The following is a 26807-nucleotide window of genomic DNA, read 5'->3' as shown; positions in this document are numbered from 1 at the left end:
CGGCGCGACGGGCAGAGTGAGGTGGAAGATGCGGCGGGCTCAAAAGGCGGATCCTCGTGCCACGTGCCTGAAGAAGACCGATGAAGCAGTCCCGGATAGAATGGTGATGGAGGGGGAGAGGTGCAACGAGAGCAAACGGCTGGTGGATGCAGCAGCTGTGTTGCGCGCGAGAGGGAGGTGGTGGTGGTGGTGGCCGGCAGGCTGCTAAGAAGAAGGTGACAGAAACTTTTGCCTGCTGACGTAATTGGCCGTCAAGCGCTCAGTGCACTGCACTGCGCTGGGGCACTGCGCTGGGGCTGCACGGCGTTGGCAGTGCTTGGGCGGCACCGCGCTTAGCGCACGTGACTGGTTCGATGCACAAGGCGATGCTCGACGGACCGGCGGGACGGGTCTGTCACTGTCGACGGTCCGCTCTGGGGGCAGGCAGTGGATCCCGTCAACCGTGACAGCTCTCGTCTGTTAATCGGTGCAACAGCGCCCGTTTGCTGCCATGCGCTGGAGCTGGGTCCCCGCCCGGTTCGGGGCGCTGAGCGTGTGACGCGCAACGGGCTCATCAGTGATGCTCACTCTATTCATATGGCAAGACCATTCGATGGGGAACTGACGTGTCTGCGCCCTGCCTCCATCATTCACCCAACCCAAGTAGCTGTGCTTCGCGAGTCCCCCGTACAACGTAAGTGAATTGAGCACGCAGGACCACTGCAGCCTGATCATGCATGCTTGCGCCAGCTGCCGTTTGTATGCGAGGCTTCGTCCCGAACCGCAAGTCAGCCCACGACCTCGGCACACCCAGAGGGTCCCTCGACCCATGGCCCCGTCGCCACTCATCAAAGGCGTCTTCACTGTTGGCCATGGATGTCCGGGACCCGCCCAGAATGCTCTCGGCATGCAGCGGTCCGGTGTCTGCAATCGCCTGTATCTGTATCTGCAAAGGTTGAGCCTGTTTGCCGTGGGAACGCCCATCCTGATGATGATGCGAATCCCAGCAACAGCTGGGCGCACACTGCCATACTTGGACGATGGCGGCTCGTTCGGATGACCGCCACCTCGGCACTTGTCGGAGATCCCGTCCGCCTCACCGGGGCTTCGCGACTCGGCCAGGACAATCGCGCCGACGTCTGCAACTGGCCACGGGGCCAAGCCGCGAACGATCCCTGGCGATAATGACACGGGCGCACAAGCAGCAGAAGGAAAATAGAGCCATTATTAGGCACCTACCTTATTATTTGGTGGCCCGTCGGACATTTGGAAGGTCCCGCCCAATCCGTATCCGTACCTGCCGATTCTCCAGCTTTGTAACGTCATCAGCCAAGCTCTGACATGCGACCTCGGTCTCGACCGCCACCGATACAATTAAAAGGGCCTCGTCTGCTGGATCTCTGTCCTCTTCATCAAGGCCAAGGTCGCTTCCTCTACCGACACATGAGCCATCCATCGCATTGCGCTCCGGGTTCCCTATGGCGAGCACCGACGGAGCGACAGCCGACGAGGACCGGCCGCTAATGGCCCCGCTCACCGGCCGTGCCAACGGTCACGGCAATGGTCATGCAGCCACCGCGTCCGACCGCCAGCCGCACTCCCTGGCCGAAGCTCTGCACGAGGCGGGCGTTCATCTCAACGGATCCTCCACGGCCGGCTCAGAAACTCCCAGCGAAGAGGACTACGATGAAAACATACGGCCATCATACGCGAGCGGCGTCTCTGCTGCCGCCGCCTCCCGCCCGCAGACGCGACGAAGGAAGCAGGACGCCACCAAGACAGAGCTTCCACCAGCCAAGAAAGGGCGCCTTGCCAACATCATCCGCGATGAGTCCGGCCTGCACATTATTCCAGACAACGACCAAGGCATCCAGGAGCTGCTGCGGCGAAGCCCCCTCCGTTCCAAGGACCCCAAGTCGGCCAAGAAGCTGACCAAATTTGGCAACCTCACCTATACGCAGCAACTCTCCGTCTTTGACCCTCACAACGTTGTTGCAACTAATAGCCCGTTTCATGGCTTCTACACGCTCTTCTGGCTTTCCGTCGGGTTGTTTGTATTCAAAATATCCGCCAACAACTGGAGGCAATATGGCACGCCGTTGGGGTCTCAGGAGATCTTGAGGACCATGTTTTCCCGTGATGGTACGGCGAACGAGCTAATTTGCAAGAGAAACCATAGCTGACGTTACCCAGTTATTGTATTGCTTCTCTCAGATGGAGTCATGTGCGGCCTTACCGGCGTCAGCTGGGTCATCCAGAAGCTCGTCTTCCGCGGCTGGCTGGACTGGGACGGCTGGGGTTGGATCGTTCAAAACGTACGTCTCATCCCATGGCACCTCGGTTTGGAGTAGGCAACTAACATCTGCAGATTTGGCAAACGACATTTCTTGCAGGAGTCGTCGCCTGGACCCTCATCCGCGATTGGCCCTGGACGCACACCGTCTTCTTCGTCCTGCACGGCCTCGCCATGCTCATGAAACAACACTCCTACGCCTTCTACAACGGCCACCTCTCCACAGTCTACAGGCAGCGACTATACCTGCTCGCAAAGCTCAAGCAGCTCGAGCGCGTCCATCCGTCCCCCGACGAGTGCTCCACGGCGCCAGCCGCCAGCACCATTGACACCACGCGGCTCGACGCGCCGCCCTCGGCCGCCGAGCGCCGGCATTCGTTGGCCCAGCTCCCCAACACCGAGCGAGACATCGATCGCATCTCCAGCGCCATTGCCTCGCGCCAGCCGCTCGACGACGAGCAGATTCGCCTGTTCGAGCGCGTCGTCAAATGGGAGGTGGACGCCCTGGCCGATGAACTTCGCGGTACAGCGCGGGATGCCAGCAAGGCCTACCCCAACAACCTGACGTTCTTGAGTCATTACAAGTGGATTCCCCTGCCGACTGTGGTGTATGAGATTGAGTATCCGCAGACGGATTCGATTGACTGGGCGTATGTGGCCGAAAAGACGGCTGCACTGGTGGGAGTCATTTTTGTCATGATCCAGGTCTCGCAATACGCCATATGTGCGCCCCCTTCCCTCGGAGCTTCAGCTCATCGCTGACGAGGCTGCAGACCCCGTGTGGTTGAAGACGGTTCAGATGAAGGAGCAAGGACTGTCGCTCGCCGACCAGTTCAAGGAGTTCCCATGGCTTTACGGGGACCTGATTTTCCCGCTGATGATGGAGTATCTGGTATGTGTGACGCACCCGAAGACTTGGACGTTGGGAACGTTGTCTAACGCTAATAGCTTGCGTGGTACCTCATCTGGGAAACCGTCCTCAACATCCTCGCCGAGCTCACCTTTTTTGCGGACCGGAGCTTCTACGGCCCCTGGTGGAACTGCGGTAAGTCGTCGCGGCACCATACGCCAAACTCCTCTCGCCGCACTGCGCGTCTTTGGGGTGGGCACTGACGGTATGGCAGTCTCCTGGGACCAGTTCGCCCGCCTGTGGAACCAGCCCGTCCACTTCTTCCTCCTCCGGCACGTCTACCACAGCTCCATCTCCTCCATGAAGGTCAACAAGCACACCGCCACGCTCATCACCTTCTTCCTCTCCGCCTGCGTTCACGAGCTCGTCATGCTGTGCCTGTTCAAGAAGCTGAGGGGCTACCTGCTGGCGCTGCAAATGTTCCAGCTGCCGGTGAGTCCAACCCCTTCCCGCTTTCGTCTCGCCGTTCCTCCGTTCGTCTTGAAGAGCAAACTAACAAGAGGCTGTAGCTGGTGCGCCTGGGCCGGACAAAGTGGCTGCGCGGGCGCCAGACGCTCGGCAATGTGCTGTTCTGGTTGGGCGTCTTTACGGGGCCGAGCTTGCTGTGCAGCTTATACTTTATTCTCTAACTGGCGTATGCAGGGAGGCATTGGATATGCCTGGCAGATCTTCATCTTCATATGTCGATATTTCGGGACGCAATCTACATTTGCGGGAGTTCTTGGGGCGGGTAACGCGGGTTTCTTGGAGACACGGGGCTTTCACAGGTAGACGCCAAGGCAGAAGGAATGACGACAACTTCACTCACACCACCTGAGGACGACGACTTTGAAAAACGCTTTTCTCTTCATCCCGCCAAGCGGCGCCACCTGCATACCCACTACCTGGAACAGAAAAACCACAAGACCCGAAACGTAAGCTACATCTTCTCGTAAGTGGCCATGAGAGAACCTGCACGTGTCAAACGTTAGAAGCAAACTTTGCCACAAGATGGACAAGAGAAACTCACCGATGAACGTCGTGACCAGGCGGCTGCGGACCTGGCAGATATCCTCGGGCACCAGCCAGATGGTGGCGCCGAGCTTTCGGGCGATGCTGATGCTGAGCTTGGCGTTCATGTAGGCGTCCTCGTCGGACTGGCCCGGGGTGACGAGGTCGTAGTCGACGTAGCTGCTCTTCATGCCGTTGAGCACGTCGAGCAGGAAGACGCCGGAGCCGATGGACGGGTCCTTGAAGGAGCGGATGGCCGAGTTGCGGCCGCCCTTGCGCGACATGTCGTTGGCCCACTTGACCATCTCGGCGTCGGTGATTTCGCGCTTGCCGAGCTTCTGCGCGAGCGACGACAGGGTGAGCGTAATGTCCCTGCGCATGAGCTGCCAGACGAGGCCGAGCGTCAGCGTCTTCTGCCCGTCGGTGACGTCGGCGCCCTGGATGCCGACCAGGGAGAAGCCGTTCTGCTTGCCCAGCTCGATGGCGTAGTTGGTGTTCTCGACGGCCTTGAAGCGCGACATCTCGCCGCCGTGGGCGGGCCGCTTGTTGACGTGCCGCCAGTTGACCGAGCCCTTGATCACCTTGTCGTACGCCTGGAGGAGGATCGTGCCGTCCTTGAGGTCCTCGAAGAAGGACACCACCGCGGGCTGCACGTCCAGGCTGTTGAGCCAAAGCGTGAAGACGCGGGCCTCGCGCTCGCCTTCCGCATCAAAGTCCTCCACCTCGAGCTTCTCCTCTTCCGTAATGGGGTCGAGGCACGGGTGGTTGTTGAAGAGGTTGGCGACGAAGGCGAGGTTGAGCTTGGGGTTTCCGGCGACGAGCGACTTGGGCGTCAGGAACTTGCGGCAGTCGAGCTTCTCCGACTCCTGGAGAACCTGCTCCGCCCGCTGGAGCAGGTCGGTCGTCTGCAGCGGCTTCCGGGTGCAGCCGTACTCGTGGCCTATTTGCGCGAGGAGCACGGAGTAGTTTTCGCCGTCCTTGATGTCGCTAGAGAAGTTGGTCACTCTGGATCAGTTGATTAGCATTGTTTCAAGCTGAGATCGGCGAGTCCAACAAACCTCCGCGACCAGTTGGCAGCCTTGAGGTGGTAGTTGAACCAGCGAAGGAGAATCTGCTCCGGGGGCAGGCGCAGGAACTGCTCCAGCGTCTCGTCCTCCTCCAGCAACCGGTAGAGCTCGGGGTGGAGCTTGATGTCGATCTTGCCCAGCAGACCGCGGCGGATAATCTGCCAGATGAGGCCGAGGATGAGATGCTCGCGGACCTCAATGATGTCGCCGGCGCCAATGTTGACGACGGAGCAGCCAATACCCTTGGCGGACTCGATGACGATGTTGTTGTTCTCGGTCATGTGGAAGGCATTGAGGGTCTTGATCTTGCGGCCCGGCACGTTCAGGACACGCTCGTCAATGGTGTCGGGGACGCTGTCGTTGATGAGCTTGGCGAGAACCAGACCGTCCTTGCACTCGTCAAACATCTCAAAGGTATCGGTGGGGAAGGGAAGGCGGCTATCAATGTCGGCATCGCCTGCGAGGACGGCATTGATGTGGCGCGTGAACTCGGTCCGCTCATCTTCGTTGATGGTGTGGGTGACGTTGGCGCTGGAGCCCTGGACTTGAATCTTTCCGCCGACGCTGCCCTTGGAGACATGGCCGCCGCCGCCTCCGGTGCGCTGCGAAACGACGCCGGGGCTCGATGGCGTGGGTCCGGCCGAGAGGCGCTTCTGCGCCGGGGAAGCGTCGCGGAGCTTGGCGATGAGCTGCGACGGGTTAGCAGGGGAGGGCCGCGACCAGACGGCTGGCAGGACAGCTTACGCCGACGTAGTCTTCAAGCTCTACGCGCCGCGACGAGTCCAGCTCGACTTCCTTGAGGGCCTGTCGGACGACATCGTAGGGCTGGTTCTCGCTCTGCTGAGTGGCCTTGATGGCCGTGGCTTCGTCGAGGTAGCCCTTGTCGTCAACGTCGAGGCGCTGGAAGGCGTCGGACAAGGAGAAGATTTCGTTTTGGGGAAACTGAGGAAACTTCCTGCGGAGCCGTCAGCGTCGTCGCGCGGGCACTGTCGGGGAATCTGGGAGCCGCGCACCTCTGCAACTTGAGGACGTTCATGGTGGGGTAGGTCGGAGCGCCGGCCGTTGGATGGAAAGGACGCTGCGCGAAAGACAGCTGTTGAGGAGGGGAAGCGGCAGGTTCGCCGGCAGCTTAAGGAGGCAGCTTCAGTGCGTATTTGGGCGTGGAGACGCGCGAATGAGAGAGGGAGAAGCCAACGTCGACGTGAAGCTGGCGCGGGTGGTGGCGGATGGAGATGACGGAGGAGGACGAGAGGGCGAGCCGTGAGCGAGGTGGGTGGAGGAGCTGGCGCAGGCACGAGAGCGCTGGTGGCGGGTGGGCGCAAAATGACGACCCCACCCCACCTCGAGGCGTTGCTGTGAGGTCGGGTGCTTGTGCTGTTGAAGAGGCGGGCGGGCGAGCTTACGACGGGGAGCTGACGCGCAACGACGGGCGGGCAGCCGACAGGTGCTCGGGTGGGCTGGCGCTCTAGTGGAGCGCAGGGCTACGGACAGCACCTCAGTTAGGCGTTGGTTTAGCGCCCCAAGGCTTGATGGCAGGGGAGGGCGTCCCCCATTCCATTCGAGAGTCAGCGTCCCGTCCCCCGCTGGCCGCCAACCGGCCGGCACCCTCGGACCGCAACGAGGCCCCCGCGCGCAACGCTGACGACTCCTTTCCCAGACGGACCAGCTCGCGCAGGGGCGCGCTTGAGTCGCCGGGCGCCTGTGCCTGAGCCAGGCTGATACTCTCGGGCATCAAGGCCCTGCAGGCATTGACGGTGACGTCGTGGCGCGAACGTCGCATAGGTATTTGGAGGGTCTTGGCCGGCCGGGACGATGATGATGTAATGCATCTGGCCCGCTGGCGGGGCCATCCATGCACGAAATTCCCATCCATGCCATCCATCCACCGCCCGTCGTCCCGTCAGTGCTCCCCCGTTCCCTTCCAGAACCCCTCCAAAGTGGGCTTCCAAAACCGTCGCTTGTTGGACCCCCGTCGTCTCGTCGCAAATTTCAAGCCCGCCGCGCGCCAGCCACACCCACCGCGACGTCTTGCGTGTGCGTCTTACGTCCGCCCCAAGGCTGCCATATTCTTGCCTGTTTCGGGAGCCGCGTCGCCTCATTTGGCTTGTTTCGGAACGAGTCTGCCTGCAGACGCGAGAAGCTAGAGGTGGCCAGCCAGCCCAGCTCCACTCGGACCATGTCGACGTGCAAGGCGTGCGATGAGCCCCTCGTCCTTCGCGTGGACGAGGATGAGGACGAGGGCGCCAACAACGAGAACCAGACCGTTCCCGATGACCTTGAACTCCAATGCGGCTGCCACTTTCACTGGTATAGTCCCACAACTAGGGGACGTTGGTGGCAGAGAGTGTAGTGTACGCAGCTGACCTGAGTACCAGGGAGTGTCTGATGGACGAGGCTTCGTCCATTGCCATCTCATTGAAATGCCCCAGCTGCGAGGCGTACCTCCCAGCCAACAACGCCGGCGCGTCGTCTTCGAACCAGTTCGTTGAAGCTGCGTCCGGCGCGCCTATTCTGGCCAGATATAGCAACGAGGGCGGCGTTCAGGAGAATCTCGACATCCTGCCCTCAATCACGGAGGAGGCTTATATCCAGAACAACCCGGAGGCTCGACCGGCGCGGGCATTCCACGTCATGTGCTCCGAGGGCGACGTTGCTGGCATCGTCGAGCTGCTGCGCGATGTCCACGACGAGGTGAGCGACGTCGGGTCGCTGGTGCGCTACCAGGACCCCCTGGCCGAGATGAGGAGCGGTCTCCATCTCGCCGTGGCCAACAGGCAGGAGGAGGCGGTATGGCTTCTGCTCTGGCTTTCGTCGACGATGCCGAGCGAGTCTTTCCCGCCGCCTGCGAGGCAGGTTGCCGAGTCCATGGGCCTGGGACGGCTGAGCGTACAGCCTGACGCGGACATTCGCGCGCTGAAAGACGCGCAGGGTCGCACGGCTGAGAGTGTTGCGCAGGACGATCCTGAGGCATGGAGGATACTATTAGAAGCAGGTGCGCTGTCGCCATAAATCGACTATCCTTTCAGGCCCCTGGTCAGTCTCGGTGTTGCCGTGAACGGTATTGTGGCCGAACGAAGTCATAGATGTGTGGCACCATCCACCCCTTGCCCCTTGCCCTCCTCCCGTATTAGCTGCCAACCGTCATAAACGGCTCTGCAACGGTCTGGAGATTGCCAGTTGATAGTATCGGACCAGTCAGGCCAGCTACGAGGGGCAAAAGGCAGCCTCCAAGTTGGCAATGGTTCTCGCTACCCTACAAGCCGCCTTTTCCATGTCCTCATTGCCCATCTCCTTCGCAGCATGCTTCACGAGAGTCCCGTCCAGCACGGCCACTGCTTGATGCCGCATCTCGTAAAACTCCTGACTCCCCCCCAGCTCAAGGTTCCCCGCATCTTGCTCACCGGGCGTAAGCTTGTACGACCTCCCAGCACAACGCCACAACGCCTGTCCTGGAGTGTGCAAAAGATGCATTTTCAGCTCTCTACACGTGACTATCGTTGACGAAGAGGCAATAAAGGGGTCGTGCTGCGCAAGCCTAGGGAGGTGCTTCTCCCGCCTTGGCAACGTCGTCGTTGCACGCTTGGCTGTCACACGGTGCGTCGTGGGGACGTCTGCAATGTCGTGTAAGTGTCCCACGCACCACGACACAAACACACTCCGTCAACTCTCCTGGGCGAGATGTCACTGCACAACCTCAACTGACCAATACGGCTCTACAGTCAACCACTTCCGGAACAAGCGCGAGGCTCACGCCCTTTCGCCGTGGGACCCCTTTGCGCAAATCAGTCGCAGCAACACCCTTCGGCATACCGGGACATGGGCCGCGTCACAGGCAGAGGCCGGCGAAGGCAGTGCCGACGCACCGGACCTGAGTGAGTTGACTACCACTGTCAGTGCTCCTCCCGTAGGGGCAACCGGTCATGATACGACACCGAGCCCTGTACATGCCGTTCCCGCAGTCCGCCTCTCGCCACCGCAGGGCGAAGACGATGGGATCGGACCGGTGCAGGGTAGTGGTTCCAGCCATGCACTCAGACGTGCCATCCATATCCCTTCCAGGATGACTGTAGAGTCCCTCCCCGAGGAAGAGGAGGGAGAGAAGGCAAAGAAGCGCCTGTGGCCGTTCAGGGAAGTAAAGCCCAAAGCCCCGCTGACAATTGGAAGCCAACTGCGTCGGCTGTATCGGCTCTCCATTGTCATGAAGCTCCTTCTGCTGTGCTGCCCCGTGGGGTTTTGCTTGAACTTCACCATAGGTCCCTCCATCGAAACGTTCATCATCAACTTTATCAGCACAATCCCCATCAACTTCCTCGGCGATTTTGCCATGACGGAGATTGGGCTGAGGTTGGGGGAGCTCACGGCGGACCTGTTGTCCGTGTCCACGAGGTAGGCGTCCTTGGCAAATAGCTGGGATGGCTAGTACTGACTGCAGAAGCAACTTTGTGCAGTTTATATCTTGCGTCGTCCTCCTGGTAAACCGGGAGATTACGGTCCTGCAAACGTCGCTGGTGGGCGGCATCCTGGCAAACATTCTGTTCCTGCTCGGCATGAGCATCATTTGTGGCTGCCACAACCGGCCATACCAGAACCTGAACCGCACGGCGGCGCACATGGCGTCCAACCTGCTGTCGCTTTCCTCGACGAGCCTCTTGATACCCACTGCGTCTCGGCTGCTGTCTCAGGCGTCGGCCGAAGACCTGCTCAAGCAGTCTAGGGGCGCTTCCGTCGTCCTGCTCGTCGTCTACGGCTCGTTTGTGTTTTGCGAGCACTGGACGCACAGAAAGGTCTTTGGTCAGGAGGCCGAAAAGGTGCCCACCAGAGATTCGGGAGCCTCGCAACACGCAATCAGACGAGGGTTGGGCATGCCGAGTGGCCTGATAGGCCTGGCGGTGCCCGACACGACGGAAAACGAGAGACTCTCCAGCATGCTCATGTACCCGCCGCGAGTGCCCACCGAGAGCGAGGTCGCCGAGACGGAGGACAAGGAAGGGCCGCAGCTGCGCTTCAGCGTGGCCGTCGCCATCGTCGTTATGACAACGACGCTGCTCTACTTCCACATCGACTTCACGGTCAAGAGCATCGACGCGCTGACGACGGACGCGCACCTGTCCAAGACGTTTGTGGGGCTGATCCTGTTCCCGCTGTCGAGCTGCGACTACGTGCCCATGGCGCTGGCCATGAAGGACAAGCTGTGCCACACGGTGACGTCGACGGTGGGCAAGAGCATCCAGACGGCGCTGCTGGTGACGCCGACGATTGTGCTGCTGGCGTGGTGCCTGGGCGTGGACCAGGTGACGCTCGTGTTTGACGGGTTCGAGGTGGTGAGCTTGTTTGCAACGGTGCTGCTGCTGAACTTTCTCATTGTGGACGCGCGGGTTCACTGGTGAGTGCTAGCTGATGGAGAGTGATGTGAGATGACGAGACATTGAACGCGAGCTGACGAGACGGCTGTGGTGCGCGGGTGGTTCAGGGTCCAGGGTGTCTTGCTTTTGGCCGACTGGGGGCTCATTGCCATTGCCGCCTTTTTCGTCACGGAAAAGGAGACGAAGGTTTAGACACAGGGGGCTGGACAAGGCTTGTGGGGTGAATGTCTGGACACTCAGATAAATGCCTACCTCGGAAAGTGAATGATGTAGGCTGTGAAAGGTGCCGACCTCTCGGGGCTGCTTCACAGAGGTGGGATGGTGGAGGTTGTGTCCGCTGTTTGTAGGTCGTTTGGTCCCTGTGGGAAGCACGTGTCAGTGAAGCAGCCCGCTGCAGACAGCCCACCCAGATCCCTGCCACCCACGTCACGCAGCCAGTGACGTCCTCGGCAACGGACCCGTGCCTGCATTGGATGCAATCATGACAGCATCCGCATCGCCTGCATCTCGAGCTCCAGGCCGCCCCGTTACACACCGACACGCCCGCTCTCCGACAAACACCAGCGTGCCCCGGCTCGTCGCATTGTTATGCACCCACTCTCCTCTGCCCTTTCATCTCCTGCCTGCTGAACCCTGTCACCGCCAGGCAGCAAACGCATAAGACAACAATATCCCGTGCCACGTTGGCGGCCCGCTCGAGCGTCCGGCGCGGGCGACCGCTCGCGCACCTGCAGCTGTCCCGCCAAACGCGCCCATTGCTCCAACGGCTCCGGACGCCACCCCAACTTCGACGCGGTCACTGTGCTGCGCAGGTCGCATGGCTGTCCTTTGGCTCGTGGAAGATGCCTCCAGCTGCTGGCGACAAAAAGGCCGAGAAGTCGTACCTGAGCTCGGCCGTCGACTCCATCAACCCGTGGGCGAGCAGCAGGACTACGACGCCGACACCGGATAACAAGCGCGATGAACAAGCACAGGCGGCTGCACCCGTGCCGGCGCCAGCAGCGGCACCAGGCGATCATTCGATAACGCCGCTGTACGGCCAGAGCTTCCGCACGTATCCCAAAGACTGCCCGCCGCTCAATGTCCAGTGGTTTCACGCTGTCGATGTACGCCCCCACGACTCCCAAGACTCTCGCGCTCACCTGCTAACACGTATGCGCTAGGTGCCGAAGCGGAAGCCACAGCTCGTCAAGGGTCGCAAGGAACCCGTCAAGGATGCCAAACCCCCCGCGCGACCGAAAAAGTACACGGCCTTCTTGCCGTCCGACTCCCGGCGGCTCGAGGGGCGCTACCAGAAGCTGTTGGAGGCAACGGAGGAAGGCCATGACAAGGCCGCCGAGGCTCAACCATACACGGCCCAAGCCGGAGGGTCCAACGCCGACAGGGCCGGCCGAAGCCAAGAAGCTGGACTCACCTCCAAAGCTGGCATCCGCGTGGCGGTGAACGAGGACTTTCTTTTCGATGTCGATATTGAGGAGCGGGAGCTTGCTCCGGTGTACTGGCTTGGACCCGTATACGAGGTGCGGCGTGGCACCTGGTTCTTCCAAGAGGGATCCAACCTGCGGCCCTGCGAGGAGAACCTGGCAGCTCAACTCGAGGAGGGGTACCTCAAAATGAAGCCATGGCTCAGCCCAGCACGATCAAGGAGCCAGTCAGCAGCAAAGGAACCGCAGAAGGACACTACCAAGGACGGCAAAGCGCCATCCGCCGCGGAGCACCCCAAGGATCCTGGATCTACGTTGGCAACGGCGTCGAAACCTCCGAATCAACCAGGGACCAGCACTCCCACCAACCAACCCCAGCCTTATCGGCTTTTCGGCGCGTACATGAACAATGTGGCGACATACCAAGATGCCACCACGGCCTGGCTCTCCACTGATGGCATCATGTCATGGGTGACAACATCGGTATACGAGCGATTCGCCGGTGGGGGCTACATGAGCGGTGTGAAGCTGATACGAGGGTACTCGGAGCCCAGCAAGGCCAAAGACAAGGACAAGGACAAGGACAAGAAAGACGACAAGTCTGCGGCCCAAAAGTTTCCCGACATTCCTGGCTTAGATGAGCGCCAGCAGAAGATACTCAAGCGCAGATCCGCACCACCCACGACCAGAGACTCTAGCGACGATGTCCGGCGCGACAGCAAGGACCCGCAAAGTGAGGCACAGGATCGGCATGCGACGCTCCAGCGACAGATTTCGTCCCTGCTTGAGAGCGACGGGAAAAGCACGGCCGAGACGGAAGAGCAAATCCGCAAGAGAGAGGAGCAGGAGATTCAAGACGACTACAACGTGGAAGTCGGCGAGACTCAAGGCCGTGAGATTGAGCATCTCGTACTGGTCACCCACGGTATTGGCCAGCGTCTGGGCCTCCGGTGAGTCGCCCTTCAACCCATTCTTGGGCCACACTGACACTACTCAGCATGGAGAGCGTCAACTTTGTACACGACGTCAATGTGTTGCGAAAAACGCTCAAGTCTGTTTACTCCGGCTCGGCAGATCTCAAGGCACTTAATTCCGAGCTCGGTGCGGGACATGGCAATTGCCGGGTTCAAGTCCTGCCGGTTTGCTGGAGGCATCTTATTGAGTTCCCCAGGCGGCGGCAGAAGACGGGCGAGCACGATCTCGGCGACGTTGCCGGAGAGGAGGACGACTGTAAGTGTTGCCCGCTAGTAGCCGTGCCTGCTGGTGCTAATCGATACAGATCCGGCACTCGAGGACATTACTGTCGAGGGCGTCGCGTTTGCGCGGTCACTCATCTCCGATCTCGCGCTGGACGTGTTGCTCTATCAGAGCTCCTACCGCGAGGAGATTTCCAGAATCGTCGTGGGAGAGACGAATCGCATCCTGAGACTGTTCCGAGAGCGAAACCCCGAGTTCAAGGGCAAAGTGCATCTCATGGGCCACTCGCTGGGATCTGCCATCTTCTTTGATGTGCTGTGTCGGCAGAGGGAGCAGACCGAGGAGCACCGGCACCCGCTTCGCTTCTGGCCTTCGCAGAACCGACAGGAGAGCAAGCTGAAAGACCACGAGCTGCAGTTTGACTTTAAAGTGGACGACTTTTTCTGCCTCGGGTCGCCCGTCGGCCTATTTCAGATGCTCAAGGGGCGGTACGCAGATGATACACGCCGAGAATGACTGCTTGCTAACGTGCTGCAGGACGATTGCTGCCCGCAACACACCTGACGCAGTTCCGTCGGAAAGCCCACTGCATCCCGATGAGGGCGACGACCCCTTTCTCACGGCGCCGGCTCCGACTGCCGACGAGATTTCCCCAGTCAGCGGCCTGCCTTACTCAATCTCGTCCCCCAAGGTCGCTCAGCTGTTCAACATATTCCATCCGTCGGACCCCATTAGCTATCGCCTCGAGCCTCTGATATCGCCTGCAATGAAGGTGCTGAAGCCACAGGTGCTGCCGTATACAAAGAAGGGAATATTCGGCAACGTGGCTCCACAGAGCCTGACGGGCATCGGTGCCAAGGTTGGCCAAAGCGTGAGCGGGCTATGGTCAAGCTTCAGTGCCGGAATCGCAAGCAACCTCATCAATCGCAGCCTCGGGTTAACGAGCGAGGAGGTCGCCCGAATGGCAGAAAATCCCCAATCTGTTGTCGGACAGGCGGCGGATGGCAATACTGACGAGCGAAAGCAGCAGCTGGCCGATTCAACGGCGGCTGGCCTAGAAAACGTGACTCTCATAGACGAAGAGATGGAGACGCTCTTCTCTACATTCCAGAAGAACCGCGAGAACATGTCCAAAGGAGACGAAACGCCCACCACGGGTGTGGACGGGCAGAAGGGGAGACGGCTACGAGCCGAGGAGACCAAGGTTCGAGCACTGAACCGCAACGGCAGAGTCGACTACAGCATACAAGAGTAGGTCCGAACTGTGAATGATGCATGGCTGGTGCTGACATTCGCAGGAGCGCCCTAGACTTCAACCCCATCAACACCATCGCCTCGCACATGGGGTACTGGGCGGACGAGGACGTCAATCATTTTGTGCTCTCACAACTTCTGTCGAACAGGCGCAAAAGCAAGAAGAGACAGCGAGATGGATTGAGTTGATCGGCTCAGGATCAAGCAGTGGCGACTTCCTCAACCGTCTCTCCCCCAGCGCCATACACGTATGCGAACGGTAGCAACTCCCGAACCGGCACTGTCCTTTGGACGCCCGTCTCGTCGAGCACAATGACGTTTATATCCGGATTGTAGTCGAGAAGAACCTGTCGGCACCTCCCACATGGGTTCAGCACCCTGATCTTGCCCTCGTCCCGGCGCACGGCGACCATGGTGGTGATGTCCTTGGCGAGGACGCCCTGGGCTGCGGCGACGCCGAGGGCCACGAGCTCGGCGCAAGGGCCTCCGGTGAAGTGGAACACGTTTGCTCCAGCAAAGGCGAGGCCGTTGGATGTGCGGGCGGCGGCCGTGACGGTGTGATCGCCGTCATTGTCAGGGATGGCGGAGAGGGAGGATGCAGCGAGAGCAATGAGTTCGTGATCGAGCTGGGCCGCCATGCTGGGCGGGCTGCGTTTGGCTGTTTAGCGATGAGTTTGCATAGACGGTAGAATCAATGAAGAAGCTGTATCATAAACTGGGCATCCCCGTCTTATATCGTCACCTCTTTTGCCGGGCAGCTGATTGTCGTTCCATGCATTGATGTTGTGCCGGGTGGAGTGGAGGAAGCGGGAGCTCGCTGCAGGTCTTACAGCGCTTCAGCCCGCAGGCCCCCACTGCCGCTTTGGGAAGAGGGCCCTGGAGACCACCGCCGCCGTCTCATGCGGGCAAACCTTGGAAGCACAGCAAGCGTCAAATGGTGGGGTCCAATTCGTACCCCACCACGCCATGGCGCCCACCGCAAGCTTCGGTATGGCTCATCCACCGAGCTAGTAAGTCCCTCCATCGCAAATCTTTGGCGCCCGAAATTTTGTCACCCAGAACATCATCCTCTCGCGCCCGCATCGCTACGCCGCAACACCTGCCTTCGCCCGGAGCATCCATCTAGCCCGCGCGTGGGCCCGCGTAGCAACCTGTCATGTTGGCCGAGTCCGCCGAGAAGCCATCTGCACCGGATTTCGGCCGCTTGTGACCTCCGGCCCGACGACTCGACGACTCGACGACTCGACGGCGATCCGACGCCGCTCAACCACCGCCGCGAAAGCCGCCCCCCTCCATACGACGCTGCCCACCGGCAGCCTAAGAAACAGATACCATGGCGAACTCGATCGAGAACCCCGTCAAGCAGCAGCTGGTCGACAAGCTGCCGAAGCGCTTCAAGGGCATCAAGTTTGGCATTCAGTGCGTGCTGCGGTTGGGGACGAGGGGCGATGATTCATGTCGCTGACTTTGCATGCGCCAGGTCCAACCAGGATATTGCCAACCAGGCTGTCCTCGAAGTCTCCGATCGACTGCTCTACGACATTGAAAACAACCGTGCGCCGTATCGCCACGGACCCCTCGACCCGCGACTGGTACGAGTGAAGCCTCATGGACCCGTCTGCGCAGTGGCTAATCCGTCGTCATAGGGCACGTCAAGCAAGATTGGCAAATGCGCAACATGTCAAGACTCGTTGCAAAACTGCACGGGCCATTTCGGCCATGTGCGGCTCCCGCTGCCGGCCTTTCACATTGGTTACCTGCGATTCGTCATGTCTATTCTGCAGGAGATTTGCAAGGTACGTTGTCGCGGTTGCGCCCCTCTGGCGACGGCTGCTTACAAGCGCAGGATTGCGGCCGCGTACTACTAGAAGAGCCTGAGCGACGGTCGTTCTTGAAAGAGCTCCGCCGCCCGTTCCTCGACAACCTCCGTCGAACCCAGATTTGCAAGCGCATCAACGAGCAGTGCCGGAAGTGCAAGACTTGCCCTTACTGCGGTTCCATCAACGGCCAGATCCGCAAGACCGGCGTCCTCAAGCTGGCCCACGACAAGTTTGTTGCCTTCAACAAGTCCACCTCCGTTAAGAAGGTGCCTCCCGAGGCCAAGGTCAAGTTTGAGAACTCGTTCGCCGAGGCCCGGCGCGAGAACCCCGAGCTGGAGAAGCACCTCAGGAAGGCAATGGAGGATCTCAACCCGCTCCGGGTGCTCAAGCTCTTCAAGAGGATCAGCCCTACCGACTGTGAACTGCTGGGGCTGGACCCTGCCGAGGGCCGGCCGGAAATGTTCATCTGGCAGTTTGTGCCCGCGCCCCCAGTCTGCATCAGGCCGTCGGTGGCGCAGGACAATGCTAGTACCGAAGATGACATTACCACCAAGCTGGCGGATATCGTATGGGTCAGCGGCATGATACGATCTGCCCTCCAAAGAGGATCCCCCATCCAGACCATCATGGAGCAGTGGGAGTATCTCCAAACCCAGATTGCCATGTACGTCAACAGCGACGTCCCTGGCCTCCAGCAGCCTGGTTTCGGGAAATCAACCAGGGGCTTCTGCCAGCGGTTAAAGGGCAAGCAGGGCCGCTTCCGAGGAAATCTGTCTGGCAAGCGTGTCGATTTCTCCGGACGTACCGTCATCTCGCCTGACCCCAACCTGGGCATCGACCAGGTCGCCGTGCCCATTCTCGTGGCAAAGAACCTGACGTACCCGGAATCAGTCAACCGACAAAACATTGAGAAGCTGCGCCAATGCGTCTCGAACGGCTGCGACGTCTGGCCGGGTGCACAGGCCGTCATGAAGAAAGAGGACGGCAGCCACTATCGCTACAATCTCAAGTTCGGCAACCGCGAGCAGTTGGCGCGACAGCTGAAGGCCGGTGACATTGTTGAGCGGCATCTCGAGGACGGCGACATTGTGCTGTTCAACCGCCAACCTTCACTGCACAAGCTCAGTATCATGAGCCATCTCGTCAAGGTCCGCCCCTGGAGAACGTTTCGCCTAAACGAATGTGTCTGCAACCCGTACAACGCCGATTTCGACGGCGACGAGATGAACCTGCACGTCCCTCAGACTGAGGAGGCCAGAGCCGAGGCCATCAACCTGATGGGTGTCAAATACAACTTGGCGACTCCCAAAAACGGAGAGCCCATCATTGCCGCCACCCAGGATTTCATCACGGCCGCGTTTCTGCTCAGCAGCAAGGACAACTTTTTCGACCGCAAGACCTTTACCTACATTTGTATGCACATGATGGACGGCAAGACGCCGCTCGAACTGCCGCCGCCAGCCATTATCGCGCCCCAATGCATGTGGACCGGCAAACAGGTCTTCAGCGTCATGATGCGCCCGAACAAGGATTCTCCGGTCAAGGTCAACCTGGAGGCCAAATGCAGAGCGTACAAGGCGCGTCCCGGCCAATGCCCCGACATGGACCCCAATGACGGCTGGCTGGTTGTCCGAAACTCCGAGGTTATGTGCGGTCGCATGGACAAGTCTACGGTCGGCTCTGGCAAGAAGGACTCCATCTTCTACGTCATCATGAGAGATTTTGGCCCAGACGAGGCTGTCATTGCCATGAACAGACTGGCCAAGCTGTGCGCCAGAGCGCTCACCAACCGTGGCTTCTCCATCGGCGTCGGTGATGTGTTCCCGACGGCGTCTCTCAACGTCGAAAAGGAGAGCCTGGTTTCGACCGCGTACAAGCAGTGCGACGACCTCATCGAAACGTTCAAGCAGGGAAAGCTCGAAAAGGCCCCGGGCTGCAACATGGAGCAGACGCTGGAGAATCTGATCTCCGGTATTCTTAGTAAAGTCCGACAGCAGGCCGGCACATACTGTATCGACACCCTGAGCCGCAACAATGCTCCGCTCATCATGGCCAAGTCCGGGTCGAAAGGTTCGGACATTAACGTCGCGCAGATGGTGGCTGTCGTCGGACAGCAGATTATTGGCGGCCAGCGTGTGCCTGATGGATTCCAGGACCGAAGTCTTCCGCACTTTCACAAGAACGCCCGACAGCCGCCGTCAAAGGGATTCGTCAAGAACAGTTTCTACACTGGCCTGTTCCCGACCGAGTTCCTGTTCCACGCCATCTCCGGCCGTGAAGGTCTGGTCGACACGGCCGTCAAGACCGCCGAAACGGGGTACATGTCGCGACGACTGATGAAGTCGCTCGAGGATCTCTCAACGCAATACGACGACACGGTCAGGACATCTGGAGGCGGCATCGTGCAGTTCCAGTTTGGCGCGGACAAACTCGATCCAGTGGACATGGAAGGCTCTGCTGAGCCGGTGCACTTCCTGCGCACCTGGAGTCACGCCGAGAACTTGACATGGGACAACAGCGAGCCGGCCATGACGCCGACGGAGATTCGCAAGTTTGCCGACTCGATGCTCGAGGTGGAGCGCAAGCGCCTCCCGAGAATTGGCCTCCTCAAGGACAGACTCGAGTACGAGGACACCACCGACTATGGCATTGACGAGCACGAAAGTGCCCGAAAGTTTATCAAGACCATTGAGAGTCACGTCGAGGGCCTTGCTGCCAAGCTAGAGCGCGTGCGAGCCCTGGCTGGGTTCGACGGCGACACACCCCTCTATCCAGACTCTCAGGCGCACTGCGACCGGACGGCCAAGGTCACAGTAACAACGCTGCAGCTCTTCATCAAGATGTGTCTCGAAAAGTACAAAAAGGCCCACGTCGAGCCAGGTCACGCCGTCGGTGCCGTCGGTGCGCAGTCCATCGGTGAGCCTGGTACGCAGATGACGCTCAAGACCTTTCACTTTGCTGGTGTGGCCGGTATGAGTATCACTCAGGGTGTGCCGCGAATCAAGGAGATTATCAACGCATCCAAGACTATCAGCACACCCGTCATCACCTGCCCCCTGCTCAACAATGAGCAGATTGAGGTTGCCAAGGTGGTCAAGGCGCGTATCGAGAAGACGTACGTGTCGGACGTGCTGCACTTTGTCGAGGACGAGTGGCGCGCGGAGGAAGGAAACGTGGTGCTCCAGATTGACAGGGGCGCGCTGTCGGACATGCATCTGGGCATCGGCATCTACGACATTGCCGAGGCAATTTGCAAGCAGCGCAAGCTCAAGGTTGCGCGCGAGGATCTGTCTATTTTCGGCGACAAGATTGTGATTCGAGTCCGCGATGGGAGCCAGATGGCGGTCAAGAGAACAACGACCCGAAAGACGGACGCTGACAGCGGCGACATGCTGCTGCGGGCCAACTTTTTGCGACGCACGCTGCCCAACGTGCCCGTGTCGGGCTACTCCGATGCGACCCGAGCCATCATCCAGACGTCGGAGCAAAACACCCATACCGTCCTCGTGGAAGGTTATGGCCTGCGAGAGTGCATGACGACAGAGGGCGTGATCGGGACCAAGACCCGGACGAACAACGTCATGGAGTGCCGCGACATCCTCGGCATCGAAGCGGCGCGGACGACGATTGCCAACGAAATCGGCGAAGTTATGGGCGACATGGGCATCGACCCGCGGCATATGCAGCTGTTGGCCGACGTGATGACGTACAAGGGCGAGGTCCTGGGCATCACGCGGTTCGGCCTGTCCAAGATGCGTGACAGCGTGCTGCAGCTGGCGTCCTTTGAGAAGACGCCGGACCATTTGTTTGACGCTGCGGCGGGCATGAAGACGGACCAGATTGAGGGCGTGAGCGAGTGCATCATCATGGGGCAGACGATGGGCGTGGGCACCGGCGCGTTCCAAGTCGTGCGGCGGCTGGGCATCCAGCCGGGACAGCTGACGCAGAAGAAGACGTTGTTTGAGGACGAGTGGAACAAGGAGATGGCGCTGAAGCGAAAGGCAAGGCGGAGAGTATAGGCGCCCTCATGAGCATCTTGTATAATGATACACATTCAGTCACGGTCTACGGTCTATTGAATCGCTGTCTATGTAAAGTCATGATGTGTCGCGGCATGAAGCCTTATTACGCCTCCTCGTGGTGTCTCGGTTCCCTGTCGCGATGCTCGCGGTTCTTAAACACAGCCAGCAAGCCCAGGTCGTAGCACGCCTTGAGGGAGCCAGCAGCCACAAAGCTGACCCAGAAGAGGTCCCTCTCTGCGAGAACGCCCGTGATGAGCGGCCCCAGGCTCTGCGCGGTAGTCTTGACGACGTTGACGGCGCCCATGACGGCGGTGCGCTCGCCGGGGAGCAGCACGGCGGCGAGGAAGGCGGAGCGCGGGGCGACGTCCATGGACTGGGTGCAGGCGCGCAGGATGAGGAAGAGGAGCGCGAGCGGCAGCGACGAGGGCACGGGGATGAGGGCGAGGAAGACGGCGGAGGGGAGGTGCGTGAAGACCATGGTCTGCAAGAGATGTCAGCATCCATCCACCAGGCGTAGGGGGCGTATCCGGTATGGCCTGGAGTGGGAAACAGAAGGGTGAAGAGGGAGGGCTACCTTGACGTTGCCGAGGCGCTTGGCGAGCGAGGAGGCGACAATGACGGACGAGGCGGAGATGAGGCTCGTGGTGAAGAAGACGGAGCCGAGGCGGCCCTCGTCGAGGTCGAAGCGCGAGCGAAAGTAGTAGGTGACCCAGGACCTAACCAACATGTGAGTGGACATATTCAAAGTGAAGGGGCTTGGGAGGCACGTACAAGGGGGCGAGGCCCGACGCAAACGAGTCGAGCGCAAACAGGAGGCACAGCGCGGCGGTGATGCCCTTGCTCTCGGGGCTGAGCTGCGGCAGCATGGCCGTCCACCAGCGTCGCGCCGCGTTGACCTTCTTCGTCTGGGTTTCTTCCGGCGTGCCGTCAGGCAGCAGCGGCGTCGTCTCCTCGGCAGAGACATCATCAGCAGCAGAAGCTTCCCGCTGGGGCTTCTCATCGGCCTCGACAGCCGGGGACAGCGCGAGCGCGAGCACCAGCTTCACCACCCCGAGCGCCGCATACGCGACAAACACGGCGCGATACGCATCCAGCAGCGTCCACCCCAACCTCGCCGTCGCCGCCTCCACCGCCCACCCGCACGTCACCATCCCCAGCGCCGTGCCCGCCGTCCCCGCCAGGCTATACCACGCATACACATCGGCGCGATCCTCCCTGGGAGTCAAATGCGCCACGACGCTCTCCTCCACGGCGCGGAACGGCCCAATCTCATTCCCGCTGGGGCTAATCACGCCCAGCACCGCCGCGGCGAGCAGCACGCCGTAGGACCGCGGCGCGGCGGCGAAGACGAGCCCGCTGGCGGCCATGAGGCCCGCGCCGAGGGCCAGCACGGCGCGCCGGCCCAGCAGGCGGTCGGCGGCGAGCGCGAGCAGCAGGGAGACGAGCACGTCGCCGGCGAGGGTCAGCGTCATGAAGAGCCCCGCCTGGGCGCGCGAGTGGCCGAGCGCGCGCAGGAGCGAGACGAGGACGAGCGTGGAGGCGCCGTAGGCGGAGAGGCGGACGAGGCGCTGGGCGATGAGGAGCTTGACGTCGAGGGGGGAGCGGGCGAGGGAGAGGAGGCCCAGCTCGGAGAGGATGCGGCGCGATAGTGTTTCTCGCGGCGGCGCGGGCTGCGCTTCTGCGGGTGTTGGAGGTTCCATGGCTGTGGTTGCTTTTCGTCCTTTGCGGCGTGTGAAGGCCGTTAGTTCAGCTGAGTTGCGTGGACGGCGCTGAGATGGCGATGAGGTGAAGTCGACGGCTTGAACCGTGGACGCAACTTTGATGACCATTGATTAAAAAGGCCCGACGTTTCTGCGTGTAAGTCGGCGTCCGAGCTATCTCCGATTGCGCTGCAAGCCCCCTTGACGCCACTGTGGATGATGGTGGGTGGGCGCATCTGGAAGAGTCGGCACGGCGGGCGGCGTGGCGTCGGACCAGGGGCACGCTTCACGCTGTCCCGCACAGGGGCGTGAATGGACATGGCGTGTTTACGGGAGAAATACGAACGGTTCGTGTGCATGCGTGTGTGAGTATATGTGTTTCTGGAGGAGCATTTGCAACACAGTAACGGTGCGCGCGTCGAGCGATTGAGGTGAGTGGTGGCGGGACGTGACGTGCCGCGACACGTAGGTGCGCATGCGAGAGCCGTTAGGTAGCAGGCTTTATTCTTAACCTTTTCATTAAATTCGTACATGGGCCTTCTGCGCTGTCGCTCGCCAACCCTAGTCCCCGAGATATACGTCACCTAAAGCCATCCAATGCAGTCCTCCCGCCTTGGCGCTGCACCATATTACTATGCATACAAGCCCTATTCCCAATCGTCGTCTTTTGGGTAGTATTGGGCGGGCGGCGCGGTCAGATACATGCCCAGTTGATCGCTGTCTGAGTTTTGGAAGGGCCATTGGCTCATCGTGGAATCCATGGGTGTGTTCTTGTCCATCTCAGACTGAATGAGATCCGAGCCTATATCGTCGCCGTCGGCGGCCTCCACGCTTTCTTCGGCCAGTGGAGAGCTGTGCTCCCCGAAGACGCCGTGGATCCTTCTCGTTTACCTCCCTGGACGTGGATGCGCCGATGGCCGCGGCGTCGACATGCCCCGTGGAGCCGTCTCATTCGTCGTCGCCGAGCTACTCCTGCGCGTCCATAAAAATCGTGTCTCCAGATTCGCTCGTCTCTTCGTCGGCGTCGGAGCTTGAGGTGGTCGGGGGCGCGGGGGGCTGCTTCTGCGGGACAAATCCCATGGCCCCTTGCGCGTTGCCATGTACAACTGGGCCATGTCGTCGTGTGGATGACGCAGCATGCCCTTCGGGATTGTCCAAGGCCATAGATGCGTCGTCGAACGGCAAACCAAGCTCCCGGCGCTTCGCTCGGCGCATCTCGTGCTTCCACGCCAGCCCGTGGAGTTCTTTCGTGCGAGCCTCCCCTACAGGAGCCGTGTGCCCGGAGCGAGCGGCCAAGTAGGCATAGTACATGGCTGGCACGCTATTCGTGGACGGGAAGAAGCCCTCCCCGAACGTCTCGACGGCCTTGGTGATATTTACTAGGTCCTTCCTCCGCACGAGAAACCTGGTGTCGTCGGTGCGCTGAGGCTTCTTGGGCGAACAGACGGTGGCGAGGTGGCGCAGAAAGCAGGCCTCGGGACATGCCACCTTGCCATTGGGGACCTCTTTGAACGCCTGCTCAACCCAGTGCTTTGGGGCGTGCTCGCGGTTGTCTACCAAGAAGAATTGTGCAATCGCGACAATGGCGCCGCACATCTCGGGCTGGTCCATGGTCCAACTGGCCCGGTTATCGGTACGGCAGGCGACGGCGAGCTGGATGGCGCGCCTGAGCAGGGCCTTGTTGCCGCGCCAGATGGGATGGGCGACTAGGTGGCTCAGGGCCTCGCAAAAGGTTACCGGCCAGAAGACCTCGCCCGGGTTGGAGGCATCGATCCAGAGGTTGTAGGCCGGCGACATGATGGCCACTGGTGAGCATCTAAAGAGCTGCAGACTCACCTTCCACAAGGCGATAACCCGCTCTATCCAAGACGCCGCCTCCAACGACCTCTTCTCGTCTGAAGCGGCCCATTGCGCCTGGACCTCGTCCTCGAGGGCCTGGGTCCAGCCTGTGCGCATTGCTGGTTCGGGAGGCCCTACCATGCGGTCGATGAGGTCCTTTGTACCGACGGAAACCCGCGGCTTGACCCGTTTGTAGTATCGCTCAGCGCTCTCGAGCCCAGCGTCGATGGCCACAGCCAGGTTCTTTCGCATCAAGGCCTCGAATCGGCGGCCCTCAGGGGCAGCATTGTTGGCCATCTGTTCTTCGGCCCGGAAGGTGTGCGTGCTTGACGAAGGGCCTTGCTCGGGGCCCTCCTGATCCTCCGTTTTCTCATCCTCGTCTTCTTGCTCGTCCTCGTCCTTGTCGTCATCGCTCAGGGCGGGAAAGAAGGACGGGCTCTCGGCCCTCCGCTGCTCCTCCTTTCGCGGCCGTCCTCGACGTCGCTTCGGAGCGGGTACGTCCTCCTCCTCTCCCTCTTTTCCCTCTTCTTCCTCTCGCCGTTGTTCCTCCAGCAGCTCCTCCTTGCGTGGACGTCCTCGCGGTCGCTTCGCCGATGTGACGACTCCTTCGCCCTCAGCCCCAGCTGCATTGCCGGAGACGGTGATTCTTCCTCTCCCCAGACCTGCTCTCACGGGAGGCCGGCCACGCCGTCCTCCCCTTCCTCGCGGGGCTTGCTCGTTGTTGCTCATGATCATGCCATTCCAGAGTGCAAGTACGTGACTGTAGTCGGCGTCGTGCGATGTCTGCCGGTGTCGCTGACAATTAATCGTTGGTGGCTGGCGAGTCCAACATTCGGTAGCGGGATGTATTGTGTGCGTAGATTTGCTAGCTGTTTGCGTGCACGCGTCAAGGACGGGCAAGCGCTGACAGCTGCCCGCAGCTGCGAGGGTGCCTGGAAACGCAGGCACCCCTCGCTTGCGGCGCCTAAGCCCCGTAGTGCGGCATGGACACTGGGCCTGACATTCAGCCTTATAGCGCCCTATAGTTGAGCAACGGGCAGCCCTGGGGCGCGCCTGTTCATAGCCTGACCTTGAGCCCCGCCAGCGCCTGTCGGGTGACTCTGGTCCCTCCACTCCCCGGCCCCCTAAGGTAGCGTTGTTCACTCGCTACGCATACAACAGACGCGTTGCAAATTGGGTTCATGTACGACACGCTCCAAGGCAAGCGCTTCCCCGTGACGCGTCCTTCTTGCCCATTGCTGTCACTTAATGTTGCACAATGGACGCCAAACGTCCGGTGTAGAATTTGAGCTCCGTCCTTGGCAGGACTCACGTGACGAACGGGCAGCCCCATTCTCCCACAACGGACTTCCCATTACGGTCGTGCAAGGGTCGCTGATTGGACACGTCCCAACCGCGCCCGCCAGTGGGCTGGGGTCTGGTGCAAAAGGTACGCCCTCAAGGCAGGCATACTCAAGCTTGCTCGCGTTGGATCTCTCAACTTACGCCATGGCTTGGCATTACTTTGGATTCAAGATGGTTGGCACTGCGCTCTGGCTGTCAACAGCAAAGGCCTGCTGTGTGAGGATAATCAATCGAGCCAAGGGGCCTTCATGTCATGGGGAGGCCATAACATTGAAGCGTTCTCAAGGAAGCATACAACACACGCCGGGTTGCTGCCCAGGGCAGGCCTGAACCTGGGTCCAGTTGTGGTAACTCAACATGAAGGCGCCTGGTGCGTACAGCCGGAGATTACCACGCAAACGTTAGCTACGCTTACGCTCCATTCCGTCCAGTCTGGACTCTGAACCTGGCTAGTTACCAACGGATTCGGCGGCCTTCCACGCTCACTCATTGTCCTTCATGTTCACTGGCCCTGCTCACCACGTGACTCATTGTCTGATTGCTCCAGCTTCGTCCTGTTCATCCCGTAGCTGCAGCCAGGAAGGCGCACATAAATACTTCCTTCACCTTCACCAAACAATCCTGTCACAACCACCAGACCACAGCAGCAGGAGAAGCAACGCCATCGGACGCAACAAGGGCAGTACTTATCACATCAAAATCGTCCTTTGTGCCACCATGCCCCCGGTCAACTACCGCGACTACAGCCCGCCGGGTAGGGAGGGCGAGCGCTTCACAGAGGCCCTGCAGGTGGATGGCTGGTGCGAGCCCAGGAAGCGGGAGAAGCACATTCTGGCCTTTTTCCGTTGGGCTAAGCCCGACCTCGACCCCTTCAAGTATCGAGAGATGGAGTTGAACGCCCGGGTCTTTGCTTGTTCCCGTTGGCATCGACATGAGCCGCGTAAAGGCCTGTCGCCGGCGGATCTCCAATACCGAGCCGAGTACGAGACGTGGGCCCTCATGTGTACGTACACACACACAGACGCAAAGCTTCATCTGCAAAGAAAGCCTCGCTAACAACAGACCGCAGTCCAAGACGAGGAGAATCGCCCCGAGTGGCCGTTTCCGTCCCCGCCCCAGGGGCAGTGGCTGTTTCACCCACGCGAGCATGGCTACTCGTGCCAGTATACCCAGTGGCGCGCCTCCCTCTACCTGCTTCACGACGAGCAGGAGTTTGCGGAGGAGTTTTGCGAGCACATGGCTGCCGAGTCCCGGATGGCCAGTGCCCGTCGACGGGCTAACAAGGAGGACGGGGTGGACGAGGATGGCGCGGACAAGGCCCTTCAGAACATGGAGGCCCTCGGTCTGGAGGAGGCGGACACCTCCGTGCAGGCGACGGCGGCGACGACGACAGGCGCTGCTGCAAATGAGGGCGAGGCGACGTCGGAGGCGACGCCGGAGAACCAGGGCGAGCAGGCCAACGCGGCCCTTGAGTCTAGGGCGGACGACGTCGAGGACGTGGCGGCTCAGAACGAGAGGTTCAACCTCTTCTTCGAGCAGATACGCCGGCAACGTCACCTGGACGACTGAGGCCGGTTGCTTGGGGTGTGTCGAACGAGTCAGTGT

The 26807-nt window shown here is 60.5% G+C and overlaps 9 protein-coding genes across 9 annotated transcripts; 5 read left to right on the top strand and 4 right to left on the bottom strand.

Annotated features, from left to right (window-relative positions):
- Positions 1 to 1457: 1457 nt before the first annotated feature.
- On the top strand, positions 1458 to 3811 carry PLICBS_010242 (acyl-CoA/sterol acyltransferase; the record flags this gene model as incomplete). The annotated part of the gene is made up of 7 exons (XM_018326665.2): positions 1458 to 2121; positions 2173 to 2294; positions 2348 to 2996; positions 3046 to 3164; positions 3221 to 3317; positions 3397 to 3614; positions 3692 to 3811. 7 exons carry the CDS (start codon positions 1458 to 1460, stop codon positions 3809 to 3811), a joined length of 1989 nt encoding a protein of 662 aa, XP_018174985.2.
- Positions 3812 to 4101: 290 nt separating this feature from the next.
- Positions 4102 to 6275, bottom strand: PLICBS_010241 (fimbrin, actin-bundling protein; the record flags this gene model as incomplete). The annotated part of the gene is made up of 5 exons (XM_018326666.2): positions 4102 to 4133; positions 4192 to 5177; positions 5231 to 5928; positions 5984 to 6194; positions 6253 to 6275. 5 exons carry the CDS (start codon positions 6273 to 6275, stop codon positions 4102 to 4104), a joined length of 1950 nt encoding a protein of 649 aa, XP_018174986.1.
- Positions 6276 to 7415: 1140 nt separating this feature from the next.
- On the top strand, positions 7416 to 10794 carry PLICBS_010240 (uncharacterized protein; the record flags this gene model as incomplete). The annotated part of the gene is made up of 6 exons (XM_065601899.1): positions 7416 to 7546; positions 7615 to 8231; positions 8959 to 9111; positions 9199 to 9625; positions 9675 to 10622; positions 10710 to 10794. 6 exons carry the CDS (start codon positions 7416 to 7418, stop codon positions 10792 to 10794), a joined length of 2361 nt encoding a protein of 786 aa, XP_065457971.1.
- A 650-nt stretch (positions 10795 to 11444) lies between these two features.
- On the top strand, positions 11445 to 14478 carry PLICBS_010239 (uncharacterized protein; the record flags this gene model as incomplete). Its single annotated transcript, XM_018326667.2, has 5 exons — positions 11445 to 11708; positions 11766 to 12976; positions 13024 to 13256; positions 13306 to 13711; positions 13761 to 14478. 5 exons carry the CDS (start codon positions 11445 to 11447, stop codon positions 14476 to 14478), a joined length of 2832 nt encoding a protein of 943 aa, XP_018174987.2.
- A 199-nt stretch (positions 14479 to 14677) lies between these two features.
- Positions 14678 to 15115, bottom strand: PLICBS_010238 (uncharacterized protein; the record flags this gene model as incomplete). The annotated part of the gene is made up of 1 exon (XM_018326668.2): positions 14678 to 15115. The coding sequence occupies one exon, from the start codon at positions 15113 to 15115 to the stop codon at positions 14678 to 14680; it is 438 nt and encodes a 145-aa protein (XP_018174988.2).
- Positions 15116 to 15810: 695 nt separating this feature from the next.
- On the top strand, positions 15811 to 20316 carry PLICBS_010237 (uncharacterized protein; the record flags this gene model as incomplete). Its single annotated transcript, XM_018326669.2, has 4 exons — positions 15811 to 15896; positions 15958 to 16069; positions 16124 to 16273; positions 16324 to 20316. 4 exons carry the CDS (start codon positions 15811 to 15813, stop codon positions 20314 to 20316), a joined length of 4341 nt encoding a protein of 1446 aa, XP_018174989.2.
- A 106-nt stretch (positions 20317 to 20422) lies between these two features.
- Positions 20423 to 22019, bottom strand: PLICBS_010236 (uncharacterized protein; the record flags this gene model as incomplete). Its single annotated transcript, XM_065601898.1, has 3 exons — positions 20423 to 20800; positions 20894 to 21035; positions 21091 to 22019. The coding sequence occupies 3 exons, from the start codon at positions 22017 to 22019 to the stop codon at positions 20423 to 20425; spliced, it is 1449 nt and encodes a 482-aa protein (XP_065457970.1).
- A 966-nt stretch (positions 22020 to 22985) lies between these two features.
- On the bottom strand, positions 22986 to 24587 carry PLICBS_010235 (uncharacterized protein; the record flags this gene model as incomplete). Its single annotated transcript, XM_018326671.2, has 1 exon — positions 22986 to 24587. The coding sequence occupies one exon, from the start codon at positions 24585 to 24587 to the stop codon at positions 22986 to 22988; it is 1602 nt and encodes a 533-aa protein (XP_018174991.2).
- Positions 24588 to 25919: 1332 nt separating this feature from the next.
- PLICBS_010234 (uncharacterized protein) lies at positions 25920 to 26771 on the top strand (the record flags this gene model as incomplete). Its single annotated transcript, XM_018326672.2, has 2 exons — positions 25920 to 26205; positions 26272 to 26771. The coding sequence occupies 2 exons, from the start codon at positions 25920 to 25922 to the stop codon at positions 26769 to 26771; spliced, it is 786 nt and encodes a 261-aa protein (XP_018174992.2).
- Positions 26772 to 26807: the final 36 nt, after the last annotated feature.

Source organism: Purpureocillium lilacinum (genome assembly GCF_023168085.1).
Source record: "Purpureocillium lilacinum CBS 284.36 DNA, scaffold_8, whole genome shotgun sequence".
Lineage (NCBI taxonomy): Eukaryota > Fungi > Ascomycota > Sordariomycetes > Hypocreales > Ophiocordycipitaceae > Purpureocillium > Purpureocillium lilacinum.
Note: the sequence above shows the minus strand (reverse complement) of the source record. Positions and strands in the feature narration are given on the sequence as shown.